This window comes from Gopherus flavomarginatus, chromosome 5 (genome assembly GCF_025201925.1).
Source record: "Gopherus flavomarginatus isolate rGopFla2 chromosome 5, rGopFla2.mat.asm, whole genome shotgun sequence".
NCBI classification, from domain to species: Eukaryota; Metazoa; Chordata; order Testudines; family Testudinidae; genus Gopherus; species Gopherus flavomarginatus.
In genome coordinates, this window is record NC_066621.1 from 146,553,649 (window position 1) to 146,569,739 (window position 16,091).

At 41.1% G+C, this 16,091-nt stretch overlaps 1 protein-coding gene across 1 annotated transcript; it reads right to left on the reverse strand.

Annotated features, from left to right (window-relative positions):
• Nucleotides 1–498: 498 nt before the first annotated feature.
• SNAPC1 (small nuclear RNA activating complex polypeptide 1) lies at nt 499–15,424 on the reverse strand. Its single transcript, XM_050952688.1, has 10 exons — nt 15,160–15,424; nt 14,582–14,741; nt 10,657–10,797; nt 9,952–10,056; nt 9,052–9,210; nt 8,506–8,580; nt 7,084–7,146; nt 5,261–5,405; nt 2,981–3,067; nt 499–1,109 (listed from the first exon to the last, which is right to left on the reverse strand). Exons 1-10 carry the CDS (start codon nt 15,285–15,287, stop codon nt 1,075–1,077), a joined length of 1,098 nt encoding a protein of 365 aa, XP_050808645.1. The 5' UTR covers nt 15,288–15,424; the 3' UTR covers nt 499–1,074.
• Between the last annotated feature and the right edge of the window lie 667 nt (nt 15,425–16,091).

Consider the following 16,091-nt stretch of genomic DNA (forward strand, 5'->3'; position numbering starts at 1 on the left):
TTGGGACTTGATCTGCTCAATCTTCTTCTTATTGCTAAATATGATTGAGTTCAAAACAGGCTATTTCTTGTGAGTTACTCCCTCAGCTCTAGTTCTGAACAGCAATGAAAACGGCCAGTCTTATAAGTTTCCCAGCAGCACTGTGAAATTGACAAGAGCTGTGGCACCAGAGCTGTCCTGCATTCTGAAAGACAACACTGCATTGGGCAATACTGAGAAGTTAGATGTGCAGCCACAGAAACAAGAAAGAGATTAGGCACCCACCCTGCTTTTGTGAGGAAAAACAGCCTGGGTGCCATCAGTGAGTGGATTTTCATGCCACAGGTTTGTATTTGTTACAACTGTGCTTTTTAACTTATCACGAGACAGAATCCAGTAAAAAGATTTATCACAACTGAATCTGGGCTCAAGTTCCTAAACGTCATATCATTGTGAACGAAAAGCAGGCCACATGTTTATAAATGTTGGCGCAATGAAACGGAGCATACAAACTTAGTAAAAAAAAAAATCATTTATTGCACTTAGTAATCTCAAATGGTCACTAACATTACAAAATTAACAGTTATGTTCCAAGGTTGTAAGAGTACTGATACCACAAGTACAAAATATTCATCCATATAGTCAAGTATCATCCATATAGTGTACATACTCGGAGTGTTCTTTTAGTAAATTCTGCTAAGAGACAGTTGTGTGTGTTAAACGAGAATGAATTATAAATGTCAACTCACATGACAAAAACTAGACAAAACAAAAAAGCAGCCCTCTACCCCTCATTGTTTCCAATACAGGTACAAGGACACATATACAATTTAGTTTTTGGGAGAAAGTTTCCATTCCACTCTACCTTCACTTGGGTTGTACCATTACACAACATATACTGAAGTCACTATTTACAGTTCCACATAACCTGGAGTTCTAGTAGGAGTAATTTTTGCTTTGTGACTTCATTTGATATGCCTGCATAGAGATGACCAAACCAAATCATTTACAAAGTTGTTTTAGACATTTATACTTGACCATAAAGAATATTTAACAGTCTAATTCATATAAGAAATTCTCCAACTTGATCCTTTCTTAACGGGTTCTTTTCCTTTTAGGGCGTGGAAGATCTGACAAAAAGAGATACAAGAGGTTCAACAGCCTGTCAGATGACTGATTTTATAAATAAGAAAGTCAAATAAAAGCTACAGCATACAATTTTATTCAAAATATTAGAGACAGTGTAGCCCTTCAAGTATCAACTAGCACTACAGGATCAGATTACTGTACTTTAAAGTTTATTCAGATATATAAATACCTTGCAAGCTCTCTGCACATGAACTCCCAATGACCTCAATCTAAATTTCACACATGAAGTGCTTAAAAGACTGGATCCCAAATGTTTCATGTCTCAATTGATTGCATATTTATCTGTAACAAGTCAGTTTACCACTGGCATTATCCAAAAAAAAAGCTGTCCTCCATTTCCTCCTGATTTAGACATACAAAACTGCTCTTTTAATCCACATGACCATTTAAAGGGCATATTAGTAACTCACCTGAATTGCAGTGAATTGCATTACTACAGTTTAGATTTGAAGTCAATAAACTAAACACTAAAAGTTCGCTACAATTACATTTTTAATGAGGTCTTCAGACGAAATAGTCTCTCCTCAGCTCTATGAAAATTCCTTGCCCTTTAAAAAGGCAAGTACATACATGCTCCCTCTCTATTAATCTATTTTAATATGGTTTCTATAATGCTTACCCCACAAGAGCTTTACCCCACATGTGGCACTAGTTAAAGCCTGTCAATAAATTATCCATCACCTTTCCTACTTAGCCTCAGTTTCACCTTAGCCTTTCATATTAATAGTTAGATTCACTGGTCTGTTAAGTCCACTTTGCACAGTGTACAAGGTACAAAGTGATCTTAATGTGGCTGGAGATAACCAATTTCTCCTCTACTCCTGGCACACCTACCCACCACACCCTAGACACGTTGGGGTAGGATGGCAAGTACTGCTGCTATACTCCGTCCTCCACAGGCATGACTTGCACTGGGTGGCACAGAATCAGGGAGCTCCCACCATTTCCAGACAGCCCACAGTTCCACCAGGACTGAGCTCTGCATGGGCATAGTGGAAAATCTGTCCTGGAAGCTTCTGATCACTGGTCAACTCAGTGAAAATAGAGATTTTAGTAATGCCCTAAGTGCAACGGCAGTTTCCATGGATCAACTCCAGTGGAAGTTCTCTACTCTAAGGTTGTCTTTTATTTTTAAGTAAAAGCTATGTTCTCCTTAATGACACAAACAGATGAAAGATATCAAAATCTTCTTCCCTCTTTTCCATTACTAATGGAATCATATCCCAACCTTGCCATGCAGTCTCTAACATTGCAGAAAAAGTCCTTACTCCATATATATAGGGTTGGCTCTTGATCCTTGGTTTGGCTGAGGGAGGATTCCCTCTTTATGTCCTCTGACTGAGAGGCTAGCCAGGGCTAGTTTGACCTCCATTGCAAGTTAGTCCAGAGGCTGTTCTACCATGGATCTTTTTAGCAACTGGGAGAACACTTGAAAGAGGTTTTATTCTCCCTTTTAATAAATATAAGAATTTTAAGTTCACCTACACCATTTGCCAAGAATAAATATCCTCCTTTTAACTGAGGGCAATCTTTTCTCTGACTGCACTATATTAGGAACAACATGGGAAAAGATGCATATGGCATTACAAGACTTTTAAATGATTATTCATGTGCTTGCAGGGTGCTTGCTAAAGCCTTGTGCTATTTTATGGAAATAAACTTGCAGGTTTAGAAATAGTCCAGCTGTGACAAGACTGGAAAACCAGAACTGCAACAGTTATAATACAGTAGGTAGTGTTCTTAATGACACGTTCTTTACTTTGAAAACCACAAGTATATTTGCAAAAAGAAACACTAGACAGTAATTAGTTACAATAAAGATGTCTCAAATTTGTAAGGACTGCAGTCATACCTTCTTCACTGGAATTCTCTTCTTCTGTGATTACAGGCATCCTACGATTTCGAGTAACAACTTCCTTCTTTATTGCTTGTATCCTATCTACAAAGAAATATTCAGGGGGAAATTGCCACCAGTTATTAAAGTCTCTGCATCTCAGGTACAAACAATCCAGACAAATTGCTTACTTGCTCTTGATTAGAAAAGCAGACATCAGTTGCTACTGAGTTTTTAGCACCTTCACAGAACCTTAATTGGGCTCTTGAGCAATAACTGGTAATATAAACATAAAAGATACTAAACAAAGACTCCAAAAAGATGAATGCAGGGTTAGTCAACATTAGCCAGAGAGATTACAGGGAATAAAGAGGTTTTGCAGATAAAGTGCTACAGATCCATCAGACCAAATAAAAGCACGGGAATGAAATTCATAAATAAAATGGCTGGAATACTTCAGTTTTTCAACACTGTCTTAAGAAAATAAGGTCAGACACCTAATGAAACCCTGGAGGAATACTTGGAGGAATGTACGAAAATACTTGGAAAATATGACTACATAAAAGTGAGCTGATCCAAATGATATACATCTTAGGGTGCTGTGACAAAGTTCCTCCTCTACTTTGGTGGGTCCTGCGCTTATTGGCAGATTTGCTCACCTCAGTGATCTTTCCCACAGTCTGGGTCAACTCCTCCTGTGTCTGATCAGGAGTTGGGAGGTTTGGGAGGAACCCGGGCCCGCCCTCTACTCCAGGTTCCAGCCCAGAGCCCTGTGGATTGCAGCTGTCTATTGTGCCTCCTGTAACAGCTGCATGACAGCTACAACTCCTTGGGCTACTTTCCCATGGCCTCCTCCAAACACCTTCTTTATCCTCACCACAGGACCTTCCTCCTGGTGTCTGATAATGCTTGTACTCCTTAGTCCTCCAGCAGCACACCCTCTCACTCTCAGCTCCTTGTGCCTCTTGCTCCCAGCTCCTCACATGCACTTCCTCTCCTCTGGCTCCCCCCTGCCTGACTGGAGTGAGCTCCTTTTTAAACCCGGGTGCCCTGATTAGCCTGCCTTGATTGGCTGCAGGTGTTCTAATCAGCCTGTCTGCCTTAATTGGTTCTAGCAGGTTCCTGATTACTCTAGTGCAGCCCCTGCTCTGGTCACTCAGGGAACAGAAAACTACTCATCCAGTGACCAGTATATTTGCCCTCTACCAGACTCCTGTACCCCACTGATTTAGGTCTGTCACAGTGCTCAGTGAATTAATGTACTGACCTACTGAATTATTTTTGCAATGTAGGAAGATAAGCCAATGCCAGACTGGATCAGATAGTCCAGTATCTTGTCTTTTACAGTGGCAGGTACTAGATGCTTCACAGGAAGGTGTAAGAATCCTGCAGTTGGCAGAACTGGGGTTATCTGGTTCCCATACTTGACCTTTCCTTGATCTCTACTACAGCAGAACCTCAGAGTTACAAACTGACCTGTGTTAAACAAATTACTAAAAAATTAAGGGAAAGCAGCATTCTTCATCTGCATAGTATAATTTCAAAGCTGTATTAAGTCAACGGTCAGTTGTAAATATAACAGAATTTAAAAAAAAAAACCATTTGAGGCAATGTTTTCAGTCCTATTCAAAAACAATGCATTGGATGCCAACAGTGTCACCTGAACTGAAAATTGACTGAAGTACCATTAATGAGGGCAAAAATAAATGCCACTATATTTCAGATGGTAGCGGGACGCATCTGGTGAGGTACTCAAGACATCTGTATTATTAACTAACCTTCTTAAGTATCTTCATTAATAAGGTTAAAGAGCAGATAAATACTGAATTCTTAAATGGAGGATATGCATTCAAGAACACAACAGGAACAAAAACAGAAGATAGCCTGATTTTCTGCTTTTGTTTCTATTTTCTGTGGATTTTGGGCTAGGCTCCCTGGAGCTATCAACATTCATAAACTGCTCCTACTTTCATGAAGGCCAATCCTTGCCCAAAAGAAGAGAAAGAACAGCTTGTAGTCTGCCTTTGTCATTTAACTCACCGGTGAGTGTAGATAAAAAAAGCAGAATTCTACCTTAGTTACTGGCAGTAAAGAAATGTTTGGGGGGAGAACTACCAAGAGCAGAGATAAGAGTTCACTTTAGCTTAGCCACAGCTCTTTCCACCCGCTGAGGGAGAGAAGACAATTGAGCAAGATCAGACAAATCAGGTGATAAGAACTATAACCAACTGCCTTGCCTGACAAAGAGGAGAGAAGAGTTCCTTAGCATCTCCACTCACTGATATAATGAAGAATTACCTTTGGTTTCCAATGAGTTTCCCTTCTGTGTCAACTGTGACCTCTCTCTGCTTCTTTTACACCTGGGACTTTTCACTTTTCCCTGATCAGACCCAGATTCAGAAGATTCTAGTTTAACTTGACGGTGTCTTCTTGATTTAGAGGCCTAAAATCCAAACAAATCCATTAAGCAACAGAAAGGAATCTAATTACTACATACACACAATAGTGATACACTCAGCAAGTAACTGAATCGTTAGGGAAGTAAGACCAGTTAAGATATCTTTCTGTCACCACCATCATGCCAGTGATCACAGTCTACTTAACACAGCGGTTCTCAACCAAGGGTTCGGGGGCTCCTGGGGGGCCGCAAGTAGGTCTCAGGGGGTCCACCAAAATAGAGAGGAGGACCAGCATTAGACTCACTGGGGCGCAAGGCAGAAAGGTGAATCCCAAGCCCTGCTGCTGGGGGCTGAAGCCCAAGCCCCTCCTCCTGGGCTGAAGCCAAAGCCTGAACAACTTAGCTTCATGGAGCCCCCTTTGGTACGGGGTCCTAGGCAATTGCTCTGCTTGCTACCTCCTAAAGCCAGCCCTTAATCTACTGAAAAACAGTTGTTAGGGCACGGGTGAGCCATGGAATTTTTATAGCCGGGGGAGGAGAGGAGTGGCTCAGAAGGAAAAAGGTTGAGAACCCCTGGTTTAACAAACAGGACAATAATGACAGTAAGTGTCCATAGTAGTTAAGGAGTGGGCACTCAACTCTTTAAGGCACTTTTGAAAATCCCACCTCCTAAAGTGTTACCATTTCAGACTAACAGTGCTTATTTGACATTCAAATAATGAACACATTGTGAGACTTATTTTCAAGAACACAAAGAATGTCCGCGTGCTACATCAGCCTTGATTTTTTTATAGTTATTTTTAAGCAATAAGTAGCTAATGTTAAAAACATTTCTTGTGTAACAAAGACAGATTACCAAGACCGAATAGGGTTTTTACTGTCCAGCTTTGGGCTCCATTCTTCTCTTAGTTGCCTAGGAAAGCAACATCACTACATTTTCAAAGTTTTACTACTGCATATTCAAAACATTACTAAAATCACAAATATAAATATGTGCATCCACATTCCCCAAATTAGGAGAGAAAAATGTTTAAGTGTGGATCTACTATAAAAAACAACCCAATGGAGATCAGGGGATTTCATGTTCATTGGTTCAATGACTAATCAGATCTAGGTTCCATTTTCAAAAAGTGACTTCAGAGCTTAAGTCCAATTCACTTTTTAAAACTCCCAAGACTTTGAAAATTAAAAGCATTTAGCAGCCTAAATTCTAAAGTCACTTTTGAAAATTTTACCTCATTTCATTTGACAGGTGAAAGTATGGGAGTTTTTTTGCTTTGTTTTTAACTGCCATAATAGACATTGTCGTTCACCCTGGGATTGGAAAGTCACGGCAGCTTTCTGAAAAAGTGTGTACAAAATTCTGTTCTCAGTTATCTGTGTAACTCCACTGAAAAAAGGGGTATGCACAGATATTAAATGAAGGCCAATAAGTCCTGACATAAGGAACTTTACTAATAGTTACGTCACATGCCAGACTAGAATCCAGCTCACTCTCTGAACATCTGTATTGCTTCTGCAAAGCTAATTGGAGTAGTAAAAACTTGTTTTTGTTGCCAATAAGGTGGGTAAGACTGACTGCCCAATGGGAGCAGGGCTTGATGCAGATGGTGCCATTTTGATAAATCACTTTTCTGACCATATTACAATTTAAGTCATGCAAGTGTTTTTGGAAAGTAATGACTAACAATTCCCTAACAAATACACCTATTTATTTACTTACCATGGCAACTGCATTATAGGACTTGTATTTGATTTTAGCCAGTGCATTTGCTCTTTCAGAACCCTGTAAAGAAACAAGGAAAAGGTCAGAAAAAAACAGCTAAAAGTTATTTTCCAGCATATCCACTTAATTTTCTTCTGAGCTCATTTTTATTTGCAACCAGAGAGCTTTTCACCCACATCTCAAAGTGCTTTATTAAATTGGGGAATCATCATCCCTGTTTTATATATATATAAACTAAGTACAGCTAGCAAGACATGCCCAAGGGGTCACTACATGTCTAAGGGGTCACCACAAGTCCAAGACCCCAGATCTCCTCTCTCCCATACCCTTGTCCCATCCTCTGAACCATGCCAACTATGGTCTTTATAGGTCTGCTTGCATTCATAGAAAAATACTAAGAGTATTTTTCAAGCATTTGAGCAAGGGCCACAGAGCTTTGCTGCTATGTCTTAGCTGTCCATTGATCTTGTCCTTCCTTATGATCAATTACAAAAATCAGAAATAAAATGCAAGACAGACTCACTTTGCTCAAAGAACCTAACATCTTAAAACAACTAGAGGATGAAGATAAATGAGGCAGCGATCCCTTCTGTGAATGTACAACCTGTTTATAAGACTCACTCGCTATGTCTCCATAGTGGAGTTGGGCATGGGGGAAGAGAATAAATCTCAATATTTACAGTATGCAACTTGATGGAATATAAAAGTGTACTAAGGAGGCAGTTTCCACATTACCTGATATAACATTCAGTGAAAGGGCAATATTAAAATTAAAAAACAACTGCTTGAGAGTCGTCATAGAAGATATATCTTGCAAACTGTGTCATTTGTAGAGAGCTAAGTGTGTAAAGTAAGTGCTGCTAAAAAAGAGTCCTTATTTCAGTAAAAGAAACGATCAGATTTCCAGAGTAAAGCGACGGTGATTTTGGTTTTCCTAGGTTTCCACAGTGCAGAAAAATCATACATGCGAATAGTTACCTTTCTATGAAATGTAACTCTTTCTGGGGTTCAACCCAGCAGTTATTTAAACAAAAAGCAGCATTATGAAACAGTTTATTTTAAAAATTGAATACAGCACTCAGTTGAAACTACAGAAGAACCAAAAAAGAATTTGGCCAGAATAGTAGGGATCAAACCCCTACTTATGTGGAGAATGGCCATGGCATTCTTCATGAAAAGTGTTCAGGACCACTCAAGTTGTGACCTGTGTCCACCACTGACAGAGAACAACATACCTGCTAAAGAACACCAACACTACTTCCTCCAGAACTCTGGAATTTGAAGGTCTCTCATGTTAGTACTGGCCAGGCTTGACCTGACCACTGCTTAGCTTCCTGACTTGATCACAGATTGACACGCTCTGACTGCAGATTAGGTTGTCCAACAACATTAAGATATTACACAGTAAACTTTTCTTACTTCTGAGTCTTGAGAAGTCCCTCCTTCCTTTTTGTCAGTCATTTCTTCACTATCTTTAGCCTTTGAGGAGGATTTCTGAAAAAGTATAGATATTTAAAACTCATTCAGGACTTGAACAAGACAACTTTACCACACACATTTTCAAGTATAACAATTTCTATTTGTCAACATTTAAAAATTTAAAAGATCAATTTAATTTAGGAAAGTAACCACATTCTCCCTTCTACCTCAGTCTAGTATCTTTAATTACTAGTACCATGGCCCTTGCGTGACTTCAAAGTAAGTGTGTGTAGCACATTTAACATTTACATTACAAGATTGCTTTAAGTAGAGATCTATGCATTCATGCACCACTAATCCTTCAAACTTCCATAGAGGCAATGTGTACACATTATGTATCTGGTGTTTCACTCATTACAAATCTTTTAAGACAAAGCTTTCATTTTATCATTTGAAAAATATATTCAGAGGCCTTCACACATTTAATACATTCTACACACTCATGATGACCTGCACTGCCACAGCACAATAGAGACTATCGCCTACCATTTTGTTCTGTTGCCACTGCTGATATTCCAAAATTGCATTCTTAATATTAATTACAAATTCATCCTTTATCAAGTTCAGAGCCTTGTCCGGCTGGGATTTGTCAATCGAGATCAAACACTTCATTTTCTGATAGTGGTCATGAACATTCATCATTTCCTGAAGTAAAAAATGTTAAAAGCTTTAAAAAAGATGTAGCAACAAATAAAGAATATAAACTCCTGATTAAATATGGACATTGTGCATATTTTTTAAAATTACAGTATATTGAACTAGCAAGTGTTTTAAAAAGGAGGTTGTTAAAATTAGCTCATCACTGTCAGTAGTAGCAAGTCACAAGACTGTATTAAAATCTAGTATCAAGGTCCCACTAGCTTAGTGGAGAAGCGGAGGAAGACGGACTGTGCACTAAGAAAGAAACCTCAGTGGTACCAAGTAATTATTTTCAGGCAGAGATTTCAATCCTCAACTGTTTGAGGCATTTTAAAGTTTCCCCCCATTTCATTGTTAATGATTTCAGTGGCAGTGGAAGACAACACCTCCACTTGTATGCAGTCAGTTGTTGAATCAGGGCAAACACAAATGTCAACATTTAAATTAAAATACTGTCTTTTGCAGTGTACTTCCACCACCCACTGTCTGAGAGTTGCCTATTTGGATTGGAAGGGAATAGTCTTCTTATCGTGTCTGTGAAGCACTTTGCACACTTTCGGTATTATATAAATATCATAGTCCTTCCATGAAAATAGATGCAGTGTTTCAGAACAGATGGTAAAACTGTTGGTCCACATAACTGCCCTCATTTCTGTAACAGAACTTTTATGAGGACCAGATTATACAATTAGATAAATTATATTTGACAATAATGATAATTATTTTGTAGCATAAAAGTTACTGTACCTCCAACACATCACTAGTGATGAGCCTGGTTACTCGGTTACTAAGCTCCTTAAATTCCTCTTTAAGTTGAGTTTCCCGAATCTTTTTCTTAGTTCTGAAGGATAGCTGTATAAAGATGGGTATATTTCAAAATACACAGTAAAAGAAATGTTTATAACTAAGAAAATTCTCACCTTGACAGTCAAAAATGAAAGATGCTGAAAGGCATGGATCTAGAAAACAAGGTGATCCTGAGGTTCAGCTGTATAGATTTATTTTCAGACATTTAGTCTCACAGCAGTGATTTAATAGCTTTTGTGAAACATTTGTTTTTAAAAAAAGATGTTCCTTCACTGTTATCAGAAATTCAAGCCACCACCAAAAAATTAGAAAAACTGAATGTTAATTTCTACAGATTAAAAGCCATCATAAATCATAAAGCTGTCAAAGCAATATTTTTCAAATAATTGCTAGTTTTTTAAAGCAGAACATTAGATGTAATCTGAATCCATCATAACTACATTTTAAATCCAACAACCTCTATCACGAGTCAGCTATGTAAAGTACCTATTGCACTTTGGGGTATTGTAAAAAAGTAACTGCAAACCAAGTGCACTGGTGCTGCTCAACTCTCTCCATTTCTTATTGTTAACTAAATATTGTACAACAATTAGAAGACAGACAGGGATTTTCTAAAGAAAGTAAGTTTTTTGTGCCATAACTCACTAGTCTGGGCATTGCCGTAAAGTGAAATGCTTTGTCTAGTCTCAGCTTCCTAAATATGTATGCTGCATCATAATGCTGGGCATTTATCAGATCCAGTTGAAATCTCTGAATTTCAAGCCATTCCTTGAGTGCAACTCTGATCTGCAATAGAAAAGAGGAATCTATTTTACTGATACATTGAACAGTGATTATGGATTTTAGCTGACCAGTGGAATAAAGTCATAGCATGCTACAAACTAGAGCAGGGGTAGGCAACCTATGGCACATGTGCCGAAGGCAACATGCGAGCTGATTTTCAGTGGCACTCACACTGCCGGGTCTTGGCCACCGGTCTGGGGGCTCTGCATTTTAATTAAATTTTAAATGAAGCTTCTTAAACATTTTTAAAACCTTATATACAACAACAGTTTAGCTATATATTATAGACTTATAGAGAGAGACCTTCTAAAAGCGTTAAAATGAATTACTGGCAGGCGAAACCTTAAATCAGAGTGAATAAATGAAGACTCGGCACACCACGTCTGAAAGGTTGCTGACCCCTGAACTAGAGACATGCTTGTATAGGGTGTATATGACAGAAGTGACTTCAAAACCACCAAAAAGATGCAGTAACAGATTCTAACAGTAACAAGTCATTCATGTAATTGCTGTATTTAGTATTCTAGGTTTAGCCTTCTGTTTTGACAATGAATACAAAGATGCCAACCTTGCTCTGACTTTTAGGGATGTTTATATAAAAAAGTTAAGGAGCAATTAGAAAGGTTACTTGGACCAGTGAAAAGTACCAAAGGCGCAAAGCCAAATACAGACAGGAGGTATGAGTAGCAGCCTACCAAATTCACGGTCCATTTTGGTCAATTTCAAGGTCATAGGATTTTAAAAATTGTAAATTTCATGATTACAGGTATTTAAATCTAAAATTTCACAGTGTTGTAATTTTAAGGTTATTATAAGGGAGGTTGCGGTACTGCTACTCTTACTTCAGTGCTGCCTTCACAGTTGAGCAGCTGGAGCCCAGCTCTGAAGGCAGAGCCACCACCAGCAGCAGCGCAGAAGTAAGAGAAGCATGGTACGGTATGCTGCCCAACTCTGAAGACAGCACAGAAGGTGGGCCACACCATGACCCCCTAAAATAACCATGTGACCCCCGCAACTCCCTTTAGGGTCAGGACTCCCAATCTGAGAAACACTGAGCTCCCACGTGAAATCTGTATAGTATAGGGCAAAGGCACACAAAGCCCAGATTTCACAGTCCATGATGCATTTTTCATGGCTGTGAATTTGGTATGGCCCTAGGTATGGGGTAGCGCCTTGAACGCTTGAGGTGCATTTTAGATCACTATGTGCGATGGATATGTCCATGGGAAAAAGTTCATAGTATGCATAATTTTCACCCTTTTATGACAGTTTAAATTGCTTTACATTCATTTTTATGGTCTATTTTGAACTTCTGAAACCATTTTCAATTTTTTGGTATATTTGGCTATTTTTAATCACCCATATCAGCCATTTTGATCGACAATGGCAGCTGGTGAACTTTGGGGCAAGTGGATCATGGCAAAAAAATAAAAAAATAAGATCATGGATGCTTGCCCCCCAAAATTTTCCTAGGCAGGGGGCCAGAGACCATGCGCACATGTACAGGGCTCCATGCCTTCGCATAGCCATGACATCTCCCCCTGGTGAAACCAGAACCTCTCCTCCTCCCCACCTCTCTCCCAAGAGAAACCAGGAACTCTCCTCACTTTCCTCCCTTTCTATGATCAAGTGGGACCTTGCCCACCCCACCTTCCCCAATAGGGAAAAGGGGAGGATTGGCCCTAGGAAAGCGACCTCCTATGCCACCTAGGGCTCTTAATTACCTTGACCATTCCTTGGCCTGGACCTCATTCCAGGATGATCCTCCTCCTCTTCCCCCACTGCCTGAACAGTAAGGGTCTGACAGGAAACAATCTAGGAATTTGGAATGGTATTGGGGCACTCATTTCCCCACCCTCACCACAGGCAGTTCATTGCTCTCTAAATGCCCTGTGGACAGTGCTGATGCATTCTAAAAAGTACCTACAGTGCATTAACACAGTGCAGCAGGGTTGAGAAGAGACAATTAGAGAGCAACACACAGCATGTGGCTTGGGCTGTGAATCAGGCACCAAACGCCATTTAAAATTGCCACCGCTTTCTCCTACCAGACTTTCACTGCACAATCTGCACACATGCCACAGCGGCAGTGAAGAACACCCTGCACAGCCACAGCACTACTTGCTGTGTTCATCAGACCTGAGTGGTAGTGACTGATTCAAAAGCATAGATTTAAGACCTGAATTCATAATTAAAATGTAAAAACTGGGAGGATTATTGAAAATTAGGGAGGACTGGCATCTCTCTGAATAGGGGCGAGCAACACTTCTCTGAAAGAGCAAAAGGCTAAGATTCTTAGGTGGCTGAAACACTGTTTAGCTATGAGTGTGTAGACTCAAGTTCATGGGTTTTTTTAAATTCCATTCTAAAGGTGTAGTTTTATCAACACTACAATATTTTACTGAAGTACTTTTCCCTCCCTATCTATTCTGTTAACCTTCCACTTTCTCCAGTTGATCGCAACTTCTTAGGATCACTGCTAAAACATATGATGGTGGCAGCCATTTGAGTGTTAAATAACTGTAAAGTTATTACAGCTTTCACCAGATCTCAACTGAATTACCTGACTTGTCTGAAGTTAAAGCATGCACTGTAACAGCATTAGTAATTTATTTCAACCAGTGAAGTGCCGCTTTGGGCCCAAAACTTGCAAAGACTTACACATGCACATATTTTTACTCATAAGTAGTCTAATTATACCTTTCCTTACCCTGCATTTCCGACACCACCTTTACATTTTGTTTCTTCTCCAAAATCTCTCTGATACTTCCACACTATTTCAATTTATCTCAACAGTCTCTGCCTCTCAGCCCACATACACACTTCCTTTCAACACAGCAAATGGAAATTTTATGGACACTTAAATGTCAGGGAATAAACCTACTAGTTAAAGACTAATCTCAAAGATGCCTCTCCCCCCATGCTCCTTGTGTTCTGATCTCCTAAGGTGAGAAGTTAATTCAAACACTCCTCAAAGCTGTAAAGAGAACAAAGTAAGGATTCTTACCTAAGTGCCATTATTTTAACCTGCTTAGGAACTCCAGCTAGGTGTATGAAAGATGTAAAGTCTTCCCTCTACCCTGAGAGGGAGAGAAAACATTTTCCTCTTGTTTTCCTCTCCTACCCAGAGGATCCTGGCTGTGAAGATGACTCCTGCTACTTTACCCCTCAGCTCCTGATGGTGCAAAAAGGATGCATCTACTCTACACCTCCCACATCATCTCTTTTTAGGTCCTCCTTTCTAAGGAATAGCTTGAGAACATGTATCTATATTGCTTATACCTTTCAGGAGAAACTGCAATTAAAGTCATAATTTGCCTGCTGTATATATGGTTCTGAAGAGTAACAAACAAAAACTGATGAAACTTTGGTCAGTTTTCACTTTGCTACATGTTGGGGAAAAGGTAAGCACCAATAGCTCTCTGCAGCACTAGGGAAAGACTGCTGATCAGTTTACTCTCAGCTCATATTTGGAAGCTTAGAAACTTTAATTTATTATTTTTTAAACAAAGGAGAGTTTCCTATAGGCACAGGCAAATGATATTTTAAGTTCTGAAAAATACCAGAACTTCAGTTAATTTAGCCAGTGTTTAGGCTCTAAGACTTTAATGATGTTCAAAAAGGGCAGTTTTCTTAGAGGGCCCATTTCTTCCAAAATACTTATGTTTTTATTCATAAAAAAGAAGTAAAAGTCTCTTCAAGTTGTGGTAGTAAAACATACAAGAAATCTTAATACAGTCATAAAAGTCCAATATTCTTTTGAGAATGAATCCTCAAAAAGCCTTACCTTTTGTTTTGGCTTACAGAGTTGCGTACTATACAATCCATACAGAAGATACAGGGCACCAACACGAATCTGGAAAGTGTAAGGAGGCAAGAAGTATCGCCATGCCAGATCCAACGCCTTCTGCGTAAACTTATTCTTCTCTAAAGGCCTTGTCTGGCCACTAAACAAACAACAGATAAAAAGCAAATAATTATAAGTACAGTTTTTAAAACCCATTAATACATTTAAAACTTATGCTAGACTAAGGTCTGATTATAACTGACAAATCTTCAAGGGAGGGAAGCAGGGGAGGGGTGCCGGGCCTCTCACGAGAGAGAGGGGGAGGAGAGGGGGAGGGGTGCCGGGCCTCTCAAGAGAGGGAGGGGGAGGAGAGGGGGAGGGGTGCCGGGCCTCTCACGAGAGGGGGGGGAGGGGGGGAAGGGGTGCCGCGTCTCTCACGAGAGGGAGGGGGAGGGGTGCCGCGTCTCTCACGAGAGGGAGGGGGAGGGGTGCGGGGGGGTGCCAGTCTCGCCCGAGCAGCGCGAGGACGATGCCGGACCCCTCACGGGGCGGAGGGGGGAGGCTGCCGGGTGTCTCACTGGAAGATGGTGTGGAAGCGGCGGTCCCGCCACAGGCCGGCGAACACCTCGAAGCGGACATTATCCGTCTCCTGGAAGCTGCTCAGCAGCGCCTCGCAGTCCGTCTGCAGCCCCGAGGCGCAGCTCATCCCGCCGCCGGGCCGCTCCCCCGGGCAGGCCTAGGCAGAGCAAGACCACCAGCACCCATTGCGCATGCGCACGGCGCCACCACAGTGCCCAACGCTAAACCGCGCTCCCTCAAGCAGCAGCACAACCAAGACCCACTGCGCATGCGCCTATTCAGTTTCCCCGCCCCACTTCGCCGCGCCTGCGTGGATTTCCGACACCTCTGACCCATCACCCCCCCTCGACACGGCCGCGCCTCGTCCCCCTGCCCCTCGCTTAACCAGGGCGCACGCGCGCATGTTCAGCTTTCACCGACTGTCCTTCAGCTTCTCTAGCCGCCTGGTGGGGGAGGGGAGTGTTTCTCCTGCCCTTCCAGTGGGGGCGGGGCCAAGTCTGAGTCAGGGGAGGGCAGTTAGGGGAGCCTGCCCCACCTCAGTGATGGCAGTAATGTGGGGGCTGGGCTGAGTGAGCCCCCCCATGAACAAACAAAACAAAGGGCAGCCCCATACACTGGCAGCTGGCCAGTGCGCAGGGAGGGAGTGCCACTCAGCCAACTGCCACAGAGCCCACATGGGGCCTAAGAGCCCTGCCTAGGCAGGAGCCCTGCTTTAATGGCCAGGCCAGGCCCCCACCCTATGCTGGGACACAGCTATAGAGCATGAATTTCCAACCAGAAGATTTATAGGTTCTTGTCCAATTCAGACTACAGGGTCTGAGAACTCAGAGAGTTCTATGTGGGGAGAGGGCTCTCGGGGTTCTTGGCAAAAACACTGAGGACAATACCAAATTGATAAAAGCTTTATTGAGATTAACAGAAGAATAATAAA

Bases quoted from the DNA above. Each gene is read 5' to 3' on its own strand.
- SNAPC1 (XM_050952688.1), bottom strand. From the start codon at position 15,287: ATGAGCTGCGCCTCGGGGCTGCAGACGGACTGCGAGGCGCTGCTGAGC. The intron at 10,798-14,581 runs GTAAGGCTTTTT...TTTCTATTGCAG, and splicing joins TCTGTAAGCCAAAACAAAAG to ATCAGAGTTGCACTCAAGGA. The intron at 8,581-9,051 runs GTAGGCGATAGT...ATACTTTTTCAG, and splicing joins AGTGGCAACAGAACAAAATG to AAATCCTCCTCAAAGGCTAA.